The sequence below is a fragment of the Peromyscus eremicus genome, chromosome 14 (genome assembly GCF_949786415.1).
Source record: "Peromyscus eremicus chromosome 14, PerEre_H2_v1, whole genome shotgun sequence".
In the NCBI taxonomy this organism is placed as follows: domain Eukaryota; kingdom Metazoa; phylum Chordata; class Mammalia; order Rodentia; family Cricetidae; genus Peromyscus; species Peromyscus eremicus.
In genome coordinates this window covers 74177815-74202107 of record NC_081430.1, presented here as the reverse complement: position 1 = coordinate 74202107, position 24293 = coordinate 74177815, and the positions used below count along the sequence as shown (strand labels likewise).

The 24293-nt window shown below is 46.8% G+C and overlaps 1 protein-coding gene across 4 annotated transcripts in view; it reads right to left on the bottom strand.

Moving 5' to 3' along the window:
• Nucleotides 1–24293, bottom strand: part of Mthfd1 (methylenetetrahydrofolate dehydrogenase, cyclohydrolase and formyltetrahydrofolate synthetase 1) — an 87217-nt gene that overhangs the window by 9067 nt on the left and 53857 nt on the right. For all 4 annotated transcript variants that reach the window (XM_059280005.1, XM_059280006.1, XM_059280004.1 and 1 more), the window contains 13 exons: nt 23942–24078; nt 21611–21657; nt 20766–20873; nt 20235–20309; nt 15950–16052; nt 12799–12875; nt 11650–11790; nt 9713–9781; nt 9003–9114; nt 8769–8908; nt 5985–6026; nt 1161–1261; nt 209–386 (listed from right to left, as the gene is read on the bottom strand). In XM_059280005.1, the coding sequence (XP_059135988.1) occupies nt 209–386; nt 1161–1261; nt 5985–6026; nt 8769–8908; nt 9003–9114; nt 9713–9781; nt 11650–11790; nt 12799–12875; nt 15950–16052; nt 20235–20309; nt 20766–20873; nt 21611–21657; nt 23942–24078 (1330 nt within the window). The remainder of the gene's footprint in view (nt 1–208; nt 387–1160; nt 1262–5984; nt 6027–8768; nt 8909–9002; nt 9115–9712; nt 9782–11649; nt 11791–12798; nt 12876–15949; nt 16053–20234; nt 20310–20765; nt 20874–21610; nt 21658–23941; nt 24079–24293) is intronic.

The following is a 24293-nucleotide window of genomic DNA, read 5'->3' as shown; positions in this document are numbered from 1 at the left end:
TTGCAAACGAGCAGTCCTCTGTGCTTGTCAGACAGATGTCTCAAGCTGAGAGTCCAGGCTGTGGTTGTCCAGGCTGTGGCTGGGGTGACTCACCCGTGAGGGAATCAGACCACGAGGTAGACGCTGCTGACTACACACCAGTTACCACACTGAGTTCATTTTCACACAAACTCCATTCTGGCTTTGTTACCTACAGCAAGTAACCCACCTTGAGGTCATAGAGGAGCTGGAAGCTGCTGGGGGCCTGTGATGCTCTCTGAACGGCCTGAGCCAGGGCTAAGGCCCCCCGGCCCCCTTCTGCCCAGTGGGTGCATTTGACAGCATCAAAAGCCCCATGTTCTCTGGAGAGGCGGCCGATGAGGTCCAGTTCAGCGTCGGTATCTGTCCTATACAGGAGAGCTTCATGTTAAAGGAAGGGGGTGGGGAAGGGAGACAGATCTGGCTTAGGAAGCCCCACACGGATTCCCGCCTGCAAAATGGACACTGGTTTCAAGCTCAGCTCTGTAACCAATGGGCTGGGCTAACTTTTGGCCAGTTACTTCATCTGTACCTATTTGGCTCCCACAAGGAAAAATTGGAAAGAATCACGGCAGGGCTGCCCCGGGATATTACGAGGCTTAGACAGCAATGCATGCAAAGTATCTGGAACATTCCCAGGGCACCACCAGGAATCAGTAAATACTAGCTTTAAAAACTGCTTCTTTCCATTGCGCTGCGGAGAGGGCCATTATTCTGAAACCTTAAACAGGGCGAAAGTGCCAAACAGCCCACACAGTGCTTGCATGAACACTTCTAGCTCAATACATCCAACTCCCTCAACACAACATCCCACCTGACCCAGGGAAATAAAGACAGGCTGTAGGCTATGCTCTTCTGTTAGGACAAAAGGCCTTGGAACGACCAGAAAACATTTCTTGCCAAGCTCGTGCGTCCTTCCCGTTGCTCAGGAGCAATTCTGATTTCCGGACCTCAGTGGTGAGGTAGCAAGTCTGCCGTGACACACACGGTGCCTGTCTCGTCACAGGCCAAACCACAAGCTATAACCAACAGCAGTAAGTGAAGAACAAAATGAAGCTAAAAAAGCGGCACCGCACAACGTGCCCCGGGAGCTGCTTTCTGGCATTTTCTACACTCCCCCTTTCACTAGATTTCACACTTACTTGAATACATTCATGGCCACGACTACAGGTACTCCAAACATCCTAGCATTTTCTATTTGTTTCCTCAAGTTACTGAAGCCCTTCTCAACCAGGTCCAGGTCCTGTAAAACAACAGCAAAAGCCCTGTGAGGTCAAAGCCAGCAGACCTGCAAACAGCTGTTGCTTCTTTTGAAGACAGAAGCTTTCCCCGGGGCATGCATGGCAGGGCACATCTGTAACCCCGGCACTCAGGAGGTAGAGGCTGCAGAAGTTGAGATCAGCCTGGGTACCCAGTGAATCCTTGTCTCAAATGAACAAACAGCATAAAATAAAAAAGGACAGCATGTCTTTGAGCCGGAAGACATTCACAGTGAGGGCAAGAAGGTGGGCCAACAGGAGGCCATTGATGCACACCCCACAATGCTTCTGGCGGAGGGAGAATCGACCGTACAGCACTGGAGGGAAGCTGTGCTGTCTCCTTACACCTTGAAAATTCGACAGCTGGGGTATCGGGCATCATTATGCTGCCTATGAATGTCCTCTTTATTGTTTGAAGGGCATGAGTTTGATGCCTCTACTTAAATTACACTTATAATTGTGTGTTGACACATCAGATTAATTCCTGTAGTGCAACAAAACAATGAGACTCTTCTCAGGACTGTGCAAACCATTGGATCACAAGACAGAGCCCGGCACAGGGCCTGACCCTAAAGGCATTTAATACCCAACAGCCATAAGTCCGGTCCTGCAAGAAGTCAGTGCCGTTCCAGAGGATTTAATGAACTCAACTATGAGCCTTCCCAAGGCTAATAAAATAAGGCAAACACTATTTGGAAAGCCCAAGTACTGGACTGAACAGATAGCTCAGTGGTTAGGAGTACTACTTCCAGTCAGGCATGGTGGCACATGCCTTTAAACCTAGCACTCAGGAGGCAGAGGCAGGAGGATCTGTGAGCTCGAGGCCAGTCTATTCTACAGAGTGAGTTCCAGGACAGCCAGAGCTACACAGAGAAACCCTGTCTCAAAAAAAAAAAAAATAACAATAAATAAAAATAAAAAGAGTACTACTTCCTGTTCATCCAGAGGAAATAAGTCTGGATCCAGCATCCAAGTCAGGAAGCTCATAAGAGCCTTAACTCCACCTTTAAGGAATACCGTCATCTGGTCTCCTCAGGCACCCCCACCCCATGTATACGCATGCACACAGACACACATGAATAAAAATAAGCCTCTAAAGGAAAAACCAAGGCTGGAGAGATGGCTCAGCAGTTAAGGGCACTGGCTGTTCTTGCAGAGGGTCCTAACAACCACCGGTGACTCCAGTTCCAGGGGATCTGATGTCCTCTTCTGCCTCTGAGGGCGCTAGACATGCATGTGGTGCACATAAATACATGTAGGCACTCCCACATACACATACAAACAGATTAAAAAACAAACAAACAACAACAAAACCACCCTGAAAACAGATAGTGGAGGTTGAGGCTCTGGTTCAGCATGCAGGCTTGCTGAGCATGCATGAAGCCCCGGGCTGGACCCTCAGCACCACATGAACCAGCTGTGGTGGCTCACGCCTACGACCCAGCACTTGAGGACATGGAGCCCAAGGGGACCAAAAGATAGAGAAGCAGGCAAAACCGTCCTACACATAAAATAAGTCAATCTTAAAAATAAGAGTTTGTTCTGGGTAGTGTACTGTTACATTCTCATATCCCACTTCCCATACATATCCCCACAAATATTATAAAATCTAAAACTTAAAGATACTTGTAGAAACATTATTATTTATTTAATTCCTTTTGTTTTTTGAAACAGGATCTCACTATGTATCTCTGGCTGGCCTGGTATTTACTATGTAGACCAGGCTGTCCTGAACTCACAGAGATCTGCTTGCCTCTGTCTCCCAAGTGCTGGGATTAAAGGCGTGGGCCACCAAATCCAGCTAATTCCCCCCCCCCAAATTACATTTATTTGTGTGTGTGTCCCTTTGTGTGTGCCATGGCATGAGTGTGGAGGTCAAAGGTCAACTTGCAGGGGTCAGTTCTCTTCTCCCACCAGGTGTATCCCAAGGATTTAAAACTATCTAGATATAGATAGATGGATGGACATAGGGTCTCATGTTGCCTAGACTTGCCTCAAACTTGCGATATAGTCAAGGACGACATTGAATTTCTGGTTCTCTTGCTTCTACTTTGCAAGTGCTGGGATTATAGGAGTGCACTGGCATGCCTGGCCTGGTGGGGTACTAGGGATTAAACCCAAAGCTTTGTATTTGCATGGCAACCACACTACCAACCAAGCTACTTCGAGAATATGTAACAACTGTTCGAGAAACTCCAACTTTTTTACATTTGTTTGTTTGTTTGTTTGTTTTTTCAAGGAGACAGGGGGTCTCTCTGCAACAGTCCTGGCTGACCTGGACTCATCTGTAGACCAGCTGTCCTCAAACTCACAGAGATCCGCCTGCCTGTGCCTCCCGAGTGCTGGGACTAAAGATGTGTGCTGCCACCTCCCAGCTAATTTTTTGGGGGTGGGTGGGTGGGAGAGGATAACTCTTTATTTCATTTTTTAAAATAATTTACTTATTTTTATATACATAGTGTTTTGCCTGCATGTATGTCTTGTGTGAGGTTGTCAGATCCTAGAGTTACAGACAGCTGTGAGCTGCTGTGTGGGTGCTGGGAATTGAACCTGGGTCCTCTGGAAAAGCAATCAGTGTTCTTAACCGCTGAGCCATCTCTCCAGGCCCAATTTTTTTTTTTTTTAAAAAGGATTTATTATTTATTATATGTGCAGCATTCTGCCTGCAGATATGCCTGCAGGCCAGAAGTGGGTGCCAGATCTCATTACAGATGGTTGTGCACCATCATGTGGTTGCTGGGAATTGAACTCAGAACCTCCGGAAGAGCAGCCAGTGCTCTTAACCGCTGAGCCATCTCTCCAGCCCCAATTTTTTTTTTTTATTCTTATAGTGTCTAATTTTCTTTTTGTAAAGAAAGGGCATATCATTTAAATGCACTAAAGGCAGTAAGACTACAGAGCAGCATGCATGAGACCCTGGGCCTGACCCCAGCACTAAAGCAAAACAAAATAAAATAACTGTAACCTCAAAATATTAGTACTCTTAAAAGTGTAGTGGCCTACACCTTTAATCCCAGCACTCAGGAGAAAAAAGGTAAGCATATATTTGTGAGTTCAAGGCAGCCTGGGTTACAGAGTGAGTTCCAGGTCAGCCAGAGCTATAAAGCAAGACATCTCAAGAAAAACCAATCAATCAGTCAATCAATCAATCAATGTGGTTGTCTTCATAGAAACATGCTCTATCACTAGGAAAACCTAGCACTGTTACTTGTTGTTGTTATTGTTTTAATTAAATTAATTAATTTATTTCACATCCTAACTGCAGTTTCCTCTCCCTCCTCTCCTCCCACTCCCTCCCCCCTACCCGGTTTCTAGATGACCAAAGCAGCAGGAAAAGTAGGGAGGTTATAAAGTGAGATCCTACAAACACTGTTCAAGACCTCCCCCGCCCCCCTTAACTGTAATCCGAGACCAGGATTATCTGATGGTCTAAAGAGCACTCTAACTGTTCTTACCTTTAGCCACATAAAACCCAATTACTACATAAGACCAACCGAGAACAGTTTGAAATGAGTTGAATGTCTTAAATGAAGACACCAGCTGGGCTAGTGTGGGGCACTCACTGCAATTAGATACAGGAAAGGCTGTGGGGTGGCAGGAGGGTCAGAACTGTGAATTCCCCTCCCACGCCTGAATCACACAGATGACCATAAAAGGCAAGTCCCAGCTCCCGAGACAGGCAGACTCAAGGCACCAACCAGCTTTTTCCTGGGCAATTTCACAAACTTCATTTGGGGGCTGTACACTGAGCCTGCACGGCCTGATAACAGAGAAGTCTCCACAAGGACAGAGAGATTGAATCAGCAGTGACAGTGGCTGACCCTGCATCTTAGCCATGGGCCCGTCTCTTACGTAAGCACTCACAGTGACCCTGGGGATGTTTCTTTGATGGTAAATGATATCAGTATGAAAAAAAAAAAAAGAGCTCAGAACTGTTCTTTGAGCTCCTGCCCAGTAGACCAAATCAGCTTATGGAAGATGTGCCTGCCAAGCCAACCGAGGCATTCAGTGGCTGTGTCTGGGGTCTGTAACTCAGCTTTGCGTTTGTAGAGAAAATGTTACTTCTAAAGGTCTCTCCTGGCTTGATTTAAATGGCATTTGGGACTTATTCGGTGCAGGAAAGACAATGAAGGAAAGAAATGTGCATCATCTAGGGCATGGCTACTTAACTCTGGTACTATTGTCATTTTAAACACTAGGGGGTGGGGGGGTAGGGGGGACGCTACACACCCCGGGCTGTTAACAACAATCCCTGGCTTCTACACATCAGATGCCAACCACACCTCCGGAGTCGTACTCTCTCTAGCTGGGTATGGGGTGATCCCAGCACTTATGGGGCTGGAGTTCAAGGTCAGCCTGAGCTATAGAGCAAGACCCTATCTCTAACAAACAGCAAAAAAGGCTTCCAGATACAGCCAAATGTTCCCTGGGAGTAAACTGGTCTAGGACAAGGGCTTCCTGCCATCCTGGTTGGGCCGATTCTACTTATTGCTACTTCTCTGATATGATTTCCGGTGCATCATAGTTTTTTTTCTTTTTTTCTTTTTCTTTTTCTTTTTTTTTTTGTCATCCCCACCCCCAACCCCAACCCCAAGGAACAGCCCAGGGTCAGAGTGGCTGCCCCCTTTATTCTCCATGGCCAGATTAAGACATGCTGATTTGGGGTGTGGTTTCCTAGGACAAGTGCTCAGACATCATTATAGTTACCTCTTCTGTGTAAGCCTTGGGAAGAGGCAGTCCAGCAGTGACCTGGAAGATGGAAGGAGACAAAGTCAGGTGTGCTTCCACTGTGAGAGGCCAGCGGCTGCACGCTTCAGAGAATAAACGGCCGTCGGCCGCGTGAAGCTGTTTCCTGCCCCAAGGACTTGGAGCGTGAGACCGTAAAACACAGGGCAATGACTGCTTGTGAGCACAGGGGTGGTCCTTTGTGAACTGAGACGAGGGATGAAGGACACGGTGGACAGGAATACGCTGTGGCAGGACAGTGATCCCACTGAAGGAAGCTCACACCAGTGGAATGGAAGTAAAGGGGGGAAAGAGAGCCTCCAGCCCCGCCAAGGTCACTATGGATGCCTAAGGTCAGGCCCGTGAAGAGCCCCCCCCCCCTCAGGACTTGGCAGGAGGGGGGAGGGGTGGGTGGGGGCTGAGCAAGGATGACTGAACAACAAATAAGAGGAAGATAACAGCCAGTGGGTACCTGGGGTCTCGGTCCCTAGTACTTGGAAAACGAAGGCAGGAGGATCATTTCAAGGTCATCATCAACATAGGGGGTGGAGGCCAGCCTGGGCTATGTGACCCTCTCTCAAGAGGGGAGGGGGAGATCAGGGGTGACAGGAGGCCCTTCTTCCTCTACATAGTAGATTTAGAGGTATATGAACTCTACAGTGGTTAGCTCACTGTCACTAGAGGAGGGCCTGGGCCTGGGGCCTGATCTGGAAACTGGCTCAGCTCTGCTGCACGGTACACACATGCAGAGGGCTCAGAGTTGATGCACTGTCACTGTAGACAACACACAGTGATTAGCAGAAGGCCCCTAGCTGGGTCTTCTCCTCTGCAGGAAGACTTGAGGTCTGCGTGTCTAGTCTATGGTACTATGACCCTAGAAGGGCCACGTGGACGATAGGCAGGAAGCAGTGACCTTCTGCACAGCTGCCCACAGGTCTGGCTCCCGGACAGAGCTGTACAGGCACAGCCTCCTCTCAGGACTGCCCAGCATCACCACAGTGAGGCTCCCAGGCCGGTCCAACCTTTTGACTTTGCAACATAATGCTGTCACCTACAAACTTCTCACTCAAGAACTATACAATCGAGTTACAAAAGGGAAAATTAATCTACCCCCGCCCCCCCAAAAAAAAACCCTCAACATTTTTAGTAAGTTTAAGGCTTTGTGGGGCTTTATTGGCAGCTGTCCTGGCCACAGGCAAGTTGGTCATGCTATGGTGTGAGGATAATGACTGAAGGGCATGTGAGCAGGGAACGCTGGCTAGCATGGACGAAGACAGCCTAGCTAGCATTCCTGGCAGAAAGGGGTGTCCAAGGTTGGGAAAGTCTTTCCTATCTCCTAGACTATGGCCTGAGGGAGGCCACGTGAGTTAGAAAAGTGCCTGTGCAGTCTGGGGACCTAACCTGGGGGTGGGGTGGGGGGTGGGGTACCCAAGGCCAAAATGATTTCCTTAATGGGGCCTTCACTCTCTCACTGAGTGGACCATGAAATCTCCAACGGTTACGTGCCATGGGACATCACAAGGTCACGTGCAGAAGAGAATCAATCCACTGTCTCTAGTGAACCAGACTGAAGAGAGAGGAAATAGGCAGCGCCTATATTTTATTTCAGAAAAATACAGCCGCTTCTCATTCAAAAAAACTACGTCTGTTAATGTGCAGCTCAGTTCCAATACACTAAATGCGAAGAGCTGTAACTCCTATCAAGAAAAGCTGTTTTAGGCCTTCAGTAATTTGTAAGTGTACAAAAGGCTCTAAGGGCCTGGTGGTGAAACACTTGTCAGGTGTGTGCAAAGCTCTGGGTTCAATCCCCGGTGCACCCCCATCCTGAAAACAAACAAACAATCCAAAACACCCAAGAACTGCTCTGTTAGGACAAATGGGGGCCAGTGCACCAAGAGACAGAGTCAAGCTCTTGCTCCCCAAGTTACAACACCAATGCCTAAAGAACAGAAATTTAACACTACAATGGCCGCTGACCAGTACAAGCAACGTTACCTGTTAGTCTGGAGAAGAAGAGGTGTGAGGCAGCCAGGTGTGCGGCTACATTTACTCCCAGCACTCGGGAGGCAGAGGCAGGAGGGTCTCTCTAAGTTTGAGGCCAGCCTGGGCTACAGAGGGAGTTCTAGGATAGCCAGGGCTACGGTGTGAGATCCTGCCTCAAAAAGCAAACCAACAGAGATGCGAAAATACTAGACTAAGAAGTATAGTTTCTAAGCAATGGGCGTTCAGGAAAACACATCACGTCCAGGACACAGCTGACCCTGAGCGAGCCCACCTTTTGCCTCACCAGCCGCTGGTCCTGAGCGACCTGCCATTCTCTTTCACCTGCCTCTGGCATCCCACCAGCTTACCACAGGCTATGTCAGGGCCCTGTCAGCAAGACCTGCTGCTCACAAATGACTTCTGCGCAGCGTCGGCTGGCTGGCTGCCAGTGTCAACATCAAGAAGGAAAATGGGATTCAGATTTATAAAGAACAGGTTGACAGGGAGTTTCCTGTCCGTAAGGCCAAGCACAAGCCGTTGGAGGGGTTTAGATAGGCAAGTGACAAAACCAGTGTGGGTCCCCTTAAAATGCTGCTAGGGGATCTGTCCCTGAGGGTGAGGTGGCCTGTACAGGAGTTATCTGGCCATCCCTGGCTTTGGCTCCCTATCCATCATGAGGATAAATGAGTGTAATGGAATGCCGACCCTGGGACGAGTCATGGAATTTCCTGCGAGCCTCTAGAACGTTCCTGACAACCACTCCCTCGGGTCCTTGATCCTCACCGTCGGGCCGCCCCCGTGCATCTTAAGAGCCCTGACAGTGGCCACGAGCACCACCACGTGTGGCTGGAGACCAGAATACCGGCACTTGATGTTGAAGAACTTCTCCATTCCTATGTCCGCGCCGAATCCTGCTTCAGTCACTGCAAGGAAGATGAGCATCTGTAAAATCACCGCCGCCACTCCATGACATTAAAGAAACACGAGTCTCTCCACCAAGGAGGCACAAGAACTCACCTACGAAGCCCTCAGGGCCAACGAGCTTGAGCGCAATCCGGTCTGCGATGATGGAGGAATTCCCATGTGCAATGTTGGCAAAGGGCCCAGCATGGACAAACACTGGTGTGCCCTGTGGAGACCAAGACATCGTGAGCAAATGCCAATTCGGCTTCACAGTAGCCAAAGGGCCAGGAATTGGAAGGGGCTGGAGTTTGAAAAAAGACTTCCAGGAAGAAAAACACCAGGCCACCCCCTTTGCTGTGGCTGTGCTGGGAATCAAACCCAGGGCCTCTTACATACCAGGGTAAATGCTATGCCGGTGATCTATATCCCCAGCTCCAAAGCCATTTATTTTATATTATTTTAGAACACTCCCTCCCCACAACTGTAAGAAAGGAAGTAAGAAAAGAGATGAGCAACAGAAAAGGCTTCTATGGGATGGCAATATGGCTCACTGGGCAGAGGTGATTGCCTTACAGGCTTGGAGACCTGAGTTCAAATCCCAAAGCTCAAGTACAAGTACCAGGAGAGAACTGACCCCACCAAGATGTCCCCTCACTTCCACGTGCATACTGGGGCACACACAACGCTCCCATACCAAACAGATTTTTAAAACCTTTCAAAAAAAAGATGAAAGGTGTCTGATTCTGCAAGGGAAGTGTGCTTTCTACTCTCTTGGCTCTGAACAGAGGAAGTAAGTTCTGGGCCCCAGGAGTTACCCAGCTCACCTCTAAGGTCTGCATGAGGTTGGGCTTGATTGCATCCTTCATCAGCACCGTGAGTGCCCCGCTCACGCCCTGCAAGACAAGCCCATGAAGCATCAACTCGTGCCGGCAGAAATCCAGTCTCTTGAAACCAAAATTCAGCATTCTGGGGCTTCTCATTCATTTGGACCATCTTGGAGCAATTAGAGCTTACCCCTAATCTCAGCCATTCATCTTTATTGCTTACTTTCCCCCGCTGTACTAGGAAGGCACCAGTTATCTTGGCGGGGAGAGGAAGCAGAGTGAAAATGGCACTCTCATACAATTTCTGAAAACGCATGCGGCGCTGGAAACAAGCGTCTCAATCAGGCTCTGCGGCTGGCCGAGGTGGGAGGGGGCTCCATTTAGACCAGTTTAGAGTGGATATGTTAGTTCCAACAGCAATGAGTTATTTATAACTTTGGTATCTGAGCAGAAATGGGCATAAATGGGATTCAATGTATGTTTCCCAGAGCGGAAGCTAAACTACTAGCCAGAAGCCTAATTCTGACTCCTAAATCCAGCTCCCCCTCTTATCATCGCTGAACAAACCCCCGGCAAAGGAAAACTAAGCAATGGTTCTCATTTGTATTCGACATTAACGTGTTTCTAAATTTACGGTCTGGGTGTTAAAATTTAAAACACATTATCAACTGTGAAAACAAAGTTCATATTTTCCTCCCTTTTCTAAATCCGTCTGCCATAACACCAACTATGCTGGTGTGTGCTGATACAAACAAGCCTTTCAAATTTTGATCTAAAGCAGGCGTGGTGGCGCATGCGTATAATCCAGTGGTTCTCAACCTGAGGGTCGCGACCCCTCTGGCAAACCTCTATCTCCAAAAAATATTTATGTTCCGATTCATTACGGTAGCAAAGTTACAGTTATGAAGTAGCAATGAAAATAATTTTGTGGTTTCGGCTCACCACACCATGAGGAACCGTATTAAAGGGTCGCAGCATTGGCGAGGTCGAGAACCTGTGCTATAATCCCAGGATGCAGGCGCTAAACTAGGAGGACTGCTATTGACTGGAGAATAGTCTGGGCCACGTGATGAGTTCCAAGCAAGCTAGCGTTAGGCTGAGAGCTTGTTTGGAAAAAGATTTTCTTTAAGAAGTTTTATTTCAGCCGGGCAGTGGTGGCGTACGCCTTTAATCCCAGCACTCGGGAGGCAGAGGCAGGTAGATCTTTGTGAGTTCGAGGCCAGCCTGGTCTACAGAGCGAGATCCAGGAAAGGCGCAAAAAAGCTACACAGAGAAACCCTGTCTCGTAAAACTAAAAAAAAAAAAAAAAGAAGTTTTATTTCAAATTTTATATCATGTATATAGAGAGCTGGGCATAGTGGCGACCACTTTTAATCTCAGTACTTTGGAAGCAGAGGCAGGAGGATTTGACGCCAGCCTAGTCTACATTGAGTTCCAGGGCAATCAGAGATACATAGAGAGATCCTGTCTAAAGAAAAGGTAACAACAACAAAAGACAAAACCAAACCAAACCAAAACACCCACCAAAAACCAAACGTACAACAAAACAGAACAGAACAGAAGAAGACCTAACCAGAAGACCATCAGCCAAACTGGCCAAAGAGTCCTTCCAGGCCAAGTGGTACAGGGAGGCACTGAGGTAACACCCAACACTTGGATGATAGGTGTTCCATACAAACTCTAGCTGCAGCTTGCTCAGGAAGATCCCTGAAGGATGAAAGCATCATTCAAATCACCCTGCACTCATGGCCTCTTACAAAGCCCAGTAACACTGCCATCATTCACTATGAAGAACTTTAAAAAAAATTTTTTTTCATAACTTTTGCAATGAGCAAAACCAATTAATGAGTTAATTACAACATTTTAAGAAGAGTTTAATTTTTGTTAAATTTTGTTTTCAATAACCACAGAGAGACCCCAGCATGCCTGGCACTTACCAGATCCTCGGCACTGATGGGCTCTCCTTTCTTACTGGATGCCACCACCATTTTGCCCAATCTCTCTCTCATGTCTTCCAGAGAACTAGTGAGGGCCAGAACAGCCATGATTTCACTGGCCACAGAGATATCAAACTGGGCCTGTGGGCAGTCAAAGAGACAAAGGCAGAGTGTCTGTGTCAAACCAGAAGCTAACAAGGATGAAATAGAACTATCTAAATAATCTTTCAGCAGTCAAAATTTGTAATTGTTCAGATGCCTAGAGTAATCAAAAGCTCAATGTTTTAGCAGGGTGGTGGTGGTGCACGCCTTTAATCCCAGCACTCAGGAGGCAGAGCCAGGCGGATCTCTGTGAGTTCGAGGCCAGCCTGGTCTACAAGAGCGAGATCCAGGACAGGCACCAAAGCTACATAGAGAAACTCTGTCTCGAAAACAAAAACAAAAACAAAAACAAAAACAAAAAAAAAAAAAAAAAAGGAAGCTCAATGTTTTAGGGGTTGTAGCACCGGGGCAAAGAACTTGCCTAGCATGCACAAAGCCCCAGGTTCGATCCCCAGTACCTCATAAAATGGTGTGTGGTAGTACAGGCTTGTAATCCCAGAATTTGGGAGGTGGAGGCTGGAGGATCAGAGTTCAAAGTCATCCTCAGCTATAAGTTTGAGACCAGCCTGAGCTACATGAGACCCTTCCTGCACCCCTACTGCCCCTGCAAATTGTAGCACAACCAATCAGCTATTATTTTATCCCCGTGAAAGCAGCTTGGTTACAGTTGGTTACATACAGGATACAGTTTCCCTAATGTATGTAAAAGGAACACCACAGGTAGTCATTCTTATGCGGAAGATACATGCTACCCAACGGCCACAGAAGAGGAGCAATTTTGATTAATTTACATGCAAGACTATTCAGTTGGGGTTCTCCACCTCCAGGAAAGAACGGTGCGTGCGGGGAAAACCACACAGGTGACACATGGATTTGCTGCCAACGCTGTCAAGAGCACTCGCTGCCACACCCACTCACTGCCATTTTAAAAAGGAGAAGGCAGAAGAGCACCTGCCGCTGTGGTCGCAAAGGAGGGGTGGAGGAGGAGGGAAGCGGCCAGAGCTAGTTCCCACGAAGCAATTACGGAGACAACGCGCAGACAGTTACCGTGCGTGTGTGGCCTTTCTCCGTGGGAGCCTGTCCAATCGTGATCTTCCTCAGGAACCTGTCGTTGGTGTCCAGCACTACAGTGGAAAGGGAGGGTGAGGAATGGCTTTTAAGAAAAGATATGTAAATAAACGAATGGAGATCCAGTGCGATGGTAGTGCCATCTAGTACCGGGGAGACTCAGGGTTGATTCCCCCCAACCCCCAAAAAAAATGGAAGAAAGAAAGAAGAGAAGAAGAAACACAATGCTAGGGAAGATAGCATATGCCTGTAAGGCCAGGACGCTGAGATAGCATATGCCTGTAAGGCCAGGACGCTGAGGGCGGAGGCAGGACGACCTCAGATGTAAGGCCTACCTGGGCTAGATGGTATGACTCTATCTCAAAAGTAAATACATAATTCCACAAAGATAAAGGGAACAGCAGAGGAGCTTTTGTTTGTTTGGTATGTGTTTGTGTGTGTGTGTGCTGTTATTGTTTTGATTTTGAGACATGGTCTCTCTATTATGTAGCTCTGGTTTTTGTTTTTTGTTTGTTTGTTTGTTTGTTTTGTTTTGAGACAGGGTTTCACTGTGTAGCCCTGGCTGTCCTGGAACTTGCTCTGTAGACCACATTGGCCTCAAACTCAGAGATCCACCTGCCTCTGTCTCCTGAGTGCTGGGATTAAAGGCATGTGCTACCACGTCCAGTTTAGCAACAGTTTTAAAATAACAAATCTAACCTAACAATGGTCTACTAATACTTGATTTCAAAATGGATGACGAGCTGGAGGAATACAGTGTAAGAAACAGCACACGCCAGAAATGTAGAGTGCTGGTTCTTAAAGCAAAGGAATGTGGAGTGGTTGAACTTCATTCCTTCTAAAGAAGTCAAACAACTATAAAATCTGGACTCCATTTCAAAGCACATTCTATATTAGCAGAAAAACAAAAACAGAGCAACTCCGTTTTTGAAAAGGCTAAGGTGTGTATTGTTCTGTGGGGTGACTCATTGGCCATACGCCCACACAAGGGCCATCCACTCAGACCAAGTGCAAATGCCTGTGAAACACTCCAAGCCACAGGCCTGGCCTCTCCTTAGTACATTCTCTCGTGATGACAGAATATATACCCAATTGTATAACTTCAGGGAACCTGGAAAAGTCGGCCGCCAACCAATTCAAACCTCACTTCCCAGGACTAGCTACTGTGTGCTATTCAGGGGGCTCCTACATTTGATTTTCCTATGTGCAGGATCCAAGGAAACATATCTCATCTTTGCCACGGGTTCATGGCACAAGTCTCCTAGAGCCCTTGGAATGTTAAAGGGACAGAGCACCTCAGAAGGGGTACGGTGACCAGCAAGGACAAGCGATTGGAGGGATGGAACTTTCAACCCCATCTACAGAGAAACTGACTCCACCCCATGGATTGAGGGATGGAGGTGAAGACCTATAAAAATCACCACCACTACCACCACCACCACCATCATCATCCTCAGCAGCAGATTTACATGTATAAAACAATGAGTTTCCAGGCTGGTTAACACATGAAGGCACAGGGAGATGAGGTACATAGATCTTATTAGGTAGGTCTCCAACTGGCTCTTCCCTAATCGCTTCCTTTCTAACAAGCCACTGAGCATCAGGAAAGAAAAAAGAGCCAGGGGTGGTGCCTCATGCCTGTAATCCTAGCACTTGAGAGGCTGAGAATCAGGAGTTCAAGGTCAGTGTGGGCTACATCGTAAGACACTCTACCTACCAATAACCCCCGCATACACACATGCACACACATGCTAAAGCAAATGATTAAACAACACGTTAAATTCTCATAACATATGGGGAGCTTGTTTTCTTCTAAAAATACTGCGATGGGGTTGGTCCAGAGAGATGGTTCAGGGGTGCAGAGGACTTTGTGCTATTGCAGAGGAGTGGGGCTGAGTTCTTAGCATCAAATGGCAGCTCCCCAGCATCCACAGTAACTCCAGTTCCAGGGGATCTGATGCTTCCTCCCAATCTCCTTGGGTACCAGACATGGACATGGTGCTCATATATCCATACAGGAAAAACACCCATACACAGGATAAATAAAAATATATCTAAGAAATTTAAAACGTTGCAGCATTTGCTTAAAGCTTTTGAGGCAAGAGGAGAAATGCCAGTATCGTTTTTCTTATTAAGAATGTCATTTTGGGGGGCTGGAGAGATAGCTCAGAGGTCAAGAGCATTGGTTGCTCATCCGGAAGACCTGGGTTCCAGAACAGGCATGGGCACTCACAGCTGTGTGTAACTTCAGTTCCAGGGTATCTGATGCCCTCTTCTGGTCTCTGTAGACACTACATGCATGTAATGCATAGACATAGATGAAGGCCAAACACTCATACACATAAAAATTTAAAAAGAACATTTTTTTTTTTTTCAAAGAATGTCATTTTTAAAATGCCAGGATGGTGGTCCACACCTGTCATCTCAGCAGGGACATGGACACAAGAGGGCTAGCTCAAAGTCAACCTTGGCTACAGAGAGGACTCAAGACCAGCCTGGGCTACATGATCAAAACAAACAAACTCCAAATCAACAGGACATTGACAGTTATTGTGCCAATAAAAACAAGAAAGAAGTTGGTAAGTTGGCCTTACAGTGCATTCTGCATGACTAGATGAGAATTTCTTCTCTACAGGGAGACAAAGGAGATGGGCAGAAAATAAAATCCCAAGCCCCGCTAATTGTACACAGAGAAAGGCAACATATAGCGGTAAAGTCAGGCAGACGTCTACAAAGCTGAAGGCTGACAAGCGTTACAAGACAAGTTAATAAAATGAGAAATGATGAGCAGGCTGAAGAGATAGATGAAAAATAAAGTCACCGGTGCCAGAAGAGTTCTGAGAATAAAGAGCACACATGATTCAAGTGATTAAACATCATTTTCCCACTTCACGACACCAAAACTTTCTGCATAAAATTGAAACTTAAAAAACGTTATTTTTGGTTTATGCATGAACTTCCTTGAAACCCTCATTTTAATCAACACTGAACCGACAGCAAGACATTCAACCAACCCCACAAAGGGACATCTACACAGTGGCTAAGGTTGGCAAGGATATCCTGGACAGCAACCTGAACCGGGGGGCATCCTGGGGGCGTGGGAGGCTGGCAGCCTGGGCAGGGTACATACCTCTCTGCCACGTAATGGTTTCTGGATCGATATCCAGTCTTGCAAATCTGTTGATCTCATCATCCGTCAGTGTGGTAGGGTCAGTCTTTTCAATGCCTAACCTCTGGGGGTTGGGGGAGGGTGGGGGAAGGAAATTAAAACATAAAATGAGACAGAGGAGGCAGAGGCAGACAGATCTCTGAGTCTGAGGCAGTCTGGTCTACATAGCATGTTGCAAGACAGCCGGGGCTGTATAGCCAGACCCTGATCAACAAAACCAAACCAAAACTCGGAGGAGAGCTGTTTTCTGACTGTGGATGTGATGTCAGCAGTTGCTTCAAGCCCCGCTGCCCTCATTTCTCCACTATGAGGGACAGTACTTTGAACTGTAAGCTAAAATAAATGCTTTCTCCCTTAAAAAAAGAAAGAAAGAAAAACAGAGAAGCATGCTCTTTGTTTTTTAAAATCAACCTTTATCTGGAGATAGGGTCTCCCCTAGGAAATAAGGACCATGAATCCAGTCTGTGGCACACCCTTGGAATGCCAGCATCTTAAGATCACGACTCTCTGGCTAAGCCTGGAGGGGCTTTCCTATTCTCAAATGGTATTTCTGCTCTTGTAACTCCACTCCAGAGATTTCCCTCAACATGGCAGAAAACGGCCCCAATGGAGAAGTATCAGGGCACCTCTGGATTCATCAAATCTACTGAAATGAAAAGCAACATGCAAAGCTTTAAAAATCAGACTACCGAGAAACCCAATTGAAGTCCAATTTTAGGAAAGGCAAAAACAAGCAGCAATCAATAAAAAAAAAATCTATTAAAACTCTTTTATACATTTTTATACGGCTCAATACTTTTGCTGACTTCTTACTGTTCTAAAAAGGCACTAAAAAAAAGGCTTTTTAAAGATTTTCTTCCTTACAGAATTTGGGTACTTTTAAAATTTATTTACATACAGTGTCTACACAGGTCACTTTTCAAAATGGAAAATGGTTATAAAATTGTCCTCTTCCTCACGGCAGTCATGAGTCAGTGAGCCCTAGCAAGACCTACTCTGTCTGTGGCTCTTTCCTTTTCTTTTTATTGTTTTTATTATTATCATTTTGGTTTTTCGAGGCAGGGTTTCCTCTGTGCATTCCTGGCTGTTCTGGAACTCACTCTGTAGCCCAGGCTGGCCTTGAACACAGAGATCCGCCTGCCTCTGCCTCCCGAGTGTTGGGATTAAAGGCGTGCGCCACCACGGTTCTTTCCTTATATATGAGAACATGGAAACCTCAGGTATGTCTCTGGTGTTGTCAGGTGCCCCACGAGCCTAGAACCTGATACTGTTCAAAGAAACCCACGAACCCCTCAGTCAGCCCCCTCAACAACCGGCTGTTGGAGGCGATGGTCCATCTCAACTGTCCATCCTGGAGATGGCATGCCCATGGGGAATTGTCATGATTAAGTTAATGGAGGGGATGACAGACTTTGAGTTAATGACCCTGCATTGCACAAAAAGGAACAAGGGAGCCAGGCAAACATCCACAGCCTTCTTAGCTTCTCCAGGAGGTCAAAATGTGACCAGCTGCCTACGCTCCCCTGAGGTGACTTTCCCACCATGATTGGACTGTAATTTCCAACTGTGCGCCAAAACAGAGCCTTCCCTCCTCACTTGCTTTTGTCTGGGTATTTTTTTTTTTTAAATCATAGTAACCCACTTTTGACTGAGCACTCTGGGCAGATTATGAAAACACTAGGTAGCAGGGTATGGTGGCACATGCCTTTAATCCCAGCACTCGGGAGGCAGAGGCAGGTGGATCTCTGTGAGTTCGAGGCCAGCCTGGGCTACAGAGTGAGTTCCAGGTTAGCCAGGGCTATACAGTGAGACCCTATCTCAAACACACACACACACACACACACACACACACACACACACACACACACACTCCACCACCACCACCACCACCACCACCACCAACGAAGTACTATGCAGTGGAGAGTGCCTGGGAGAGAGGGACAGGAACCTGGGCCCTAGTTTGATCCTTGTAAAGGGAACTGTAACACTGGGCAAATCTGATTTAAAATCCTTGAGGGACAGCACTCAGGAGGCAGAGCCAGGTGAATCTCTGTGAGTTCGAGGCCAGCCTGGGCTACAGAGTAAGTTCCAGGAAAGGCCCAAAACTACACAAAGAAACCCTGTCTCGGGGAAAAAAAAAAAAAAAAAATCCTTGAGTGAATTGTCCCCTCTCTCTGACAGGAGGTCCCATTAGGAAAGGTAAGGTAACAAGTCATCTGCTCTTTCCATAGTACCCATAGTACCCCACCACCTCACATGATATATGCTGTGATGGAGTAACATGTAACACTTGATGTACCTGATGCACAGGTTTCTGGGGAGGCAAACAGCTAAGGAATATCAAACTGCTTAAAAGCTACTTAGTATATTTTCAGTGGCCAGCAAAACAAAAGCAACAAACAAAAACCCTGATAATGAACTATCAACAGAACTGTAAGTAGAGCAACAGGTAAACAACACATCTGTGGAAAGATCTCTCCATGGATGACTCTTGCAGCATCAAAATACAGAGTTGCTCAGGGCTGGATAGACCGCTCAGGTTAAGAATACTTGCTGTTCTTACAGAGGACCCAGGTTCAGTTCCCAGCACCCATATGGCAGCTCACAACTGTCTGGAACTCTAGTTCCAGGGGACCTGATGCTCTCTTCTGGCCTCCGAGGGCACCAGACAGGCACCCCCACACATTAAATAAATATTAAAAACAACAATACACACGACAAAGTTTCAAGGTTTGGGGATGTAGCTCAGTGGCAGTCAGTGTGTTTAGTAAGTATGTGACCCTGAGTATAACCCTCAGTACCACGAGAAAAGACGGTTGCAAAGAATTAATAATGAAGTGAATAGAACTGTTGATAAACAGTACACACCACTTAGTGAATGCTTACACGTGCACACACATATATAAACCTCCTCCTTACTTCATTAACGTGACACAAGAATATCCCTGTACTATTCCTTTACAGCCACACCTTCCCTGGACCCATGACTCCTGGCATCCAGCGGTCTGATGTCCATTACTACAGTCTTGCTTCACTGAGGATGCCGCATAAACAGAGGCACGGCCTACGACTTTTGATACTGGCTTCTTTTACTCAACGTGATGCCTCTGAGAGTCAACCAAGTTGTGCACACCAGCCGCTCATGTCTTTTTATCGCGCCGATGCGCCACAGCTTGCTTAAAGCAGTCATCCATTGAAGAACCCTGAAGATTTTTCTCACTTTGGGGAGATTTTTAATAGAGTCATTAAAACATCTGTCCACAGGGTTTTGTGTGAACACCAAGTTTCGTTTTTCTTGTTAAAAATCGAAGGTGGAATTTCTGGGTTATGTGATTAAAACATGTGCTTACTGACGATATAACTGGACTGTTCGGAATGTAAGTGCACTTGCTTTGAAAGCCCAGGGATCTGAGTTCAATTCCTCACACCCATGTAAAGCCAGATGTGGTGGTGCACATCTGCAATCCCAGCACTCCTACAGTGAGATGGGAGGAGGAGACGGGAGAATTGTATACTGCTTAGCAGCAGAAACAAGAGCGACCCTGCTCCAACACACTGAGAAGTAAGAACTGAATCCCAAAAGCTGTTCCCGACCTCTACATGGTGCTATGACCCACACGTGCCCACACTTAATACACAAATAAATACTTTTTTAAATGGCTACATAGGTTAAAGAAATCCAAATAAAATAATACAGAATTTACCGATTCTCCCAGGGCCCTTTATCTATGTCGGGCTAGCATTATTAAGCTCATTTTTATAGAAGACTGAAGGGAGAGGCAGCCCACAAAGAGTCTGCTCACGGTCCCAGGCCTGGGGAGAGCAGCGGTTCAGACTCCAGAAGCCGCCTGTCTCCATGATGGCATCCGCACTCTTTCCACATTGAAAAGCACCTGTTCGCCAGGCCATGGTGGCGCACACCTTTAATCCCAGCACTCAGGAGGCAGAGCCAGGTGGATCTCTGTGAGTTTGAGGCCAGCCTGGTCTACAGCGCGAGATCCAGGAAAGGCACCAAAACTACACAGAGTAACCCTGTCTCAAAAAACAAAAAAACAAAAAAACAAAACAAAACAAAAAGCACCTGTTCTCTCTCTTAGCTGAGGGCAGATCGTCAGTGCTCTATTTACTATAGGATCCATCACTTATAAGTTATAAAGAAACAGGGGAAAACCCCTACCATCAATCCCCGTTGTCTTTATCAATTAAGTTTCTTACAATGTCAGCAATCAAGAAGGAAAAAGCTTACCCGTAACCTTCGGACTTGGATATCAGAGAACTTTCTTACTCCATTGACTGAAGGTACCAAGCGATTAAAGAGAGCCTTAGAGAAAGGGAAGAGAAGAGCTTTAGATGGGGAGGGGGGGTCCCCATTGCCACGTCACCTGCCTTAGCACCCAAGGGACCAGCACTAACCCAACACGAACTCAGGCACTTCCCCCTTTCACACACACACACACACACACACACACACACACACACACCCTCTGCATCCTACTTTGTCTGTCTGGGACACACACATACACACACACATACATACATACATACATACACACACACACACACACACCCTCTGCATCCTACTTTGTCTGTCTGGGACACACACACACACACACACACACACACACACACACACACCCTCTGCATCCTACCTTGTCTGTCTGGGACACAAACACACACACACACCCTCTGCATCCTACCTTGTCTGTCTGGGACACACACACACACACACACACACACACACACACACACACACTCACACACCCTCTGCATAGCCTACCTTGTCTGTCTGGGTCAGCTCATGAAACATCCGGGCATCGATGGCAGCAGCCACGAGGTTATTAGCTGCAGTGATGGCGTGGATGTCACCCGTGAGGTGGAGATTAAACTACAAAAGAGCAGAAACCACAGCAGTCTCCAGCTGACCCTGCCTCCTCCCACAACCACCCGCGCTAACCCCTGTGGGTGCTGGCCGGAGCCCAGCTAGTGGACTGGCTTCTAAGCGCGCTTCTCTATGGAAAGCCAATGCCTGAAACCAGGCATGGCGGCTTATCCCTGTCACCCCAGCACTCAGGAGGCTGGCAGAGGACTGCCATCAGTTCAAGGCCAGCCTGGGCTATACAGCGAACACTGGAAACTATTTATTTATTTGTTGTTTTAAAGAACAATGGCCAGCTGGCGATCTGTCCCTTGAAACAACTCCTCCCAAAGAAAGAATTAGCAGTTCTTCACAAAAGTGTCCAGAGAACGGAGCACACCCCCTACCACTGAGGTCAGCAGAGGCTACACAATCGAGAAGGAGCACAGACCGCTGTTCCCCTCAGGGTCCCTACATGTTCCTGTGTCACGAGGACTGGTGTTTCGGGACCACGCAGCATGTGTTCACCTGCTCAAAATGATTATCCCCACTGAAAGGCAGACCCTGAGACCAAGCTATTGTCACAAGTCCACAAATAAAGATGTTTTTGTCTAATGTGTTACTCCTGCCAAGAAACAAGTGGATTGTCCACTAGCATTCTAAAATAATAATAATAAAAACAACAACAACAACAACAAAACCTCATCTCTGGAAGGGAAAAGCTATCATACAGAGTCAGGTCGAGTCAAGCCCTGGATTTTTTTTACCTCTTCCATAGGAATGACCTGGGAATAGCCACCTCCTGCAGCGCCACCTAGAGGACAGACCAAGGGTGGGGACTCAGGTTAACGCTCTGCTCCATAACTTGGAATCCAAAGACCAAACAAACGGGTTTCTGTAACTCCTAAGCATACTGTTTGTTTACTTTCTAGTCATTTGGACAGATGTGAGCTGGTGTTTTCTAATTTCCCTCACCGCACTAAAACACTTCATCATGTTCACGCCGAGCAGTCTCTCAATTGGAATCTGAGCGCAAATGACAAAACCATGAACGCACACATACATACCTACTTATTATCTTTAGAAATAGGTTCCCTGTGATTCCTAACATATTAAAAAACCCAGGTGACAGTGACATAAAGGCAAGCCTGTTTAATTTCCTACTCTTACAAAGCTACTCTGGCTTCCAAAAAAGGAATCTGGAAGGTACACATCTAACCCAGAGACACCGACTCTTCCAGAATAGAAGATATATATTAGAAAACAGCTGAACTGCTGGAGCTCTGCTGGCCTGTGTGATTAACAAAATGCTGGTCAAGATGTCCAGGGTGCCAGAAGATCAGGTAAGACAAATGTCAGCGTGAAGAACAGATTTGATCTCGGGGAGGAAAAGACTCTGCAAGGAGGAAAATTCAGTAAGAGGAAAAGAGAACAATGGGTTCTCTAATCAGAATAAGGGAAAAGCCCCTACAGTCAAAAGGGGGTTGTTACAAGCTCAAAGGCACGGCACAGTGGCTCAAACACATAATCCCCGTAGTCAGGAGGCAGGAAGATGGCAAAGTGGCCAGCCTGGGCTACACAGTGAGCTCCAGGCCAGCCTGAACTACCTGGAAAGACCTTGTCTCAAAGACAAAATGAAGGTAACAAACAGAAGAAGTCAAACCTGGCAGGAGGGAAGAGGTGTGCCTGTTGAGAACATTTGCATTAATTACTGGAACAAGCAGAACATGATACCTTGTCATCCAAGCCACCTCTAAGAACGTATTATAATTAATAAAAATCGTTTCAATTAAAAGAGTCTGTTTTGAGAGTAGAAGCAAACCTGTCTAGGGAAATACAGAGGAGTAACGGGAGGGGGAAGAGAGGAGAAAGGGAGGGCATGGGGTGTGGGGTACGCAGTGCATGTTTGTGTCAAGATGTCCTTATGTAGCACAGCACCATGTACAACAAGTGTGCACAAAGAAAGCTAAAAAAACGAAGCATGTTTGAGTGTGCAGCTCAGTGGCAGTGTTTGCCTAGCATGTGTGATGCTCTGAATTGAATCCCAACCAATGCATGCAAAATAAACACTAAATAAAATAAATAAATAACCTGGAAAAGAGGAAGACAAGACAGTAAAAGAGCATCATTACAAATCACAGTGAACAAAATCAGCAGGTTAAATATAGTTACCGATCTAGTGTTCTCACCTAATCAAAAGGGCTGTGTGCAGTGGCTTAGAGCTTGAAATTGGTGAGGCAGGGAGTGGTTGTGGTCTGAGTTATAGCGGTTCTCAACCTTCCTAATGCAGTGACCCTTTCATACAGTTCCTCATGGTGTGGTGGACCCCCCCACCATAAGATTATTTCATTGCTACTTCACAACTGTAATCTTGCTACTGTTATGAATTGTAACATAAATATCTGATATGCGACCCCACAGCTGCAGGGGCTGATGCGACAGATAAGCGGGAGGTGGGGGTGTGGGGGGGGTGCTTGCTGCCAAGCCTGACAACCAGAGTTTGATCTCTAGGATCCATATGGTAGAAAGAGAGAACAAATTAAGGAAGTTGTCCTCTGACCGCCACATGCAGGCTGTGGCATAAACACACAAACAAACAAATAAATGTAAAATGGTGCCTTTAACCAAGTTACCAATGAGGTCTCATCGCTGCTGTCATAAAGCGGTGATGATGTCATCTCACATGGGAAGAAAGAATGACGTATACACAAAGTGCTTAGCCCAATACCGAGCACAAAGCATACACTGAATGGGGTCAGGCTTTTCTCATTCTGTAGGGCTGGTCTGTTTCAGTGGAAGCCTGGATCAGCAGCCATGAATTCCTTTATTGCTACTGTGACAGCAGAGTGGATGTCAGGGTCAAATAAAAGCCTTTGAACTCCATTTTACACGTCCTCGACAATCCCTGTGTATACTGAAAGTCATAAGTCTTGGGGGTACCGATGAAAGCCTTCCTCAAATGCATCATGATACAAATGTCTGAAGTGAATACTCCAGCTGTCTAAATGAGCTGAAGCCTCCATAAGCGACCATGGGTAAAGTCAGTCTGCGAGGACTAATGGAAGGGCAGGGAGGCAGGTCCCTCTGGCCACAAGTACCTTTTATTCCAAAGGTGGGGCCCTGAGAAGGCTGTCGCACACACGCAAAGACATTCTGATTCAGGTGGGCGCCGAGGGCTTGCACCAGCCCAATTGTGGTGGTACTTTTCCCTTCTCCCAGGGGTGTCGGAGTTATTCTTCAAGAAGAGAGCAAAAGACCATAGAATTAATGTCACTCGAATCACTGGACGCTCTAGAGATAACTCCTTATATAAATGAGAAGAAGAAGAGGCTAGAGAGATGGCTTAGCAGCTAAGGGCGATTGCCGCTCTTCAAGAGGACTGGGTTTGGGTCCCAGCACCCACGTACCTAACAAGCCACCTAGGCTTGCAGTCCCCTGTAACTTAGCCCC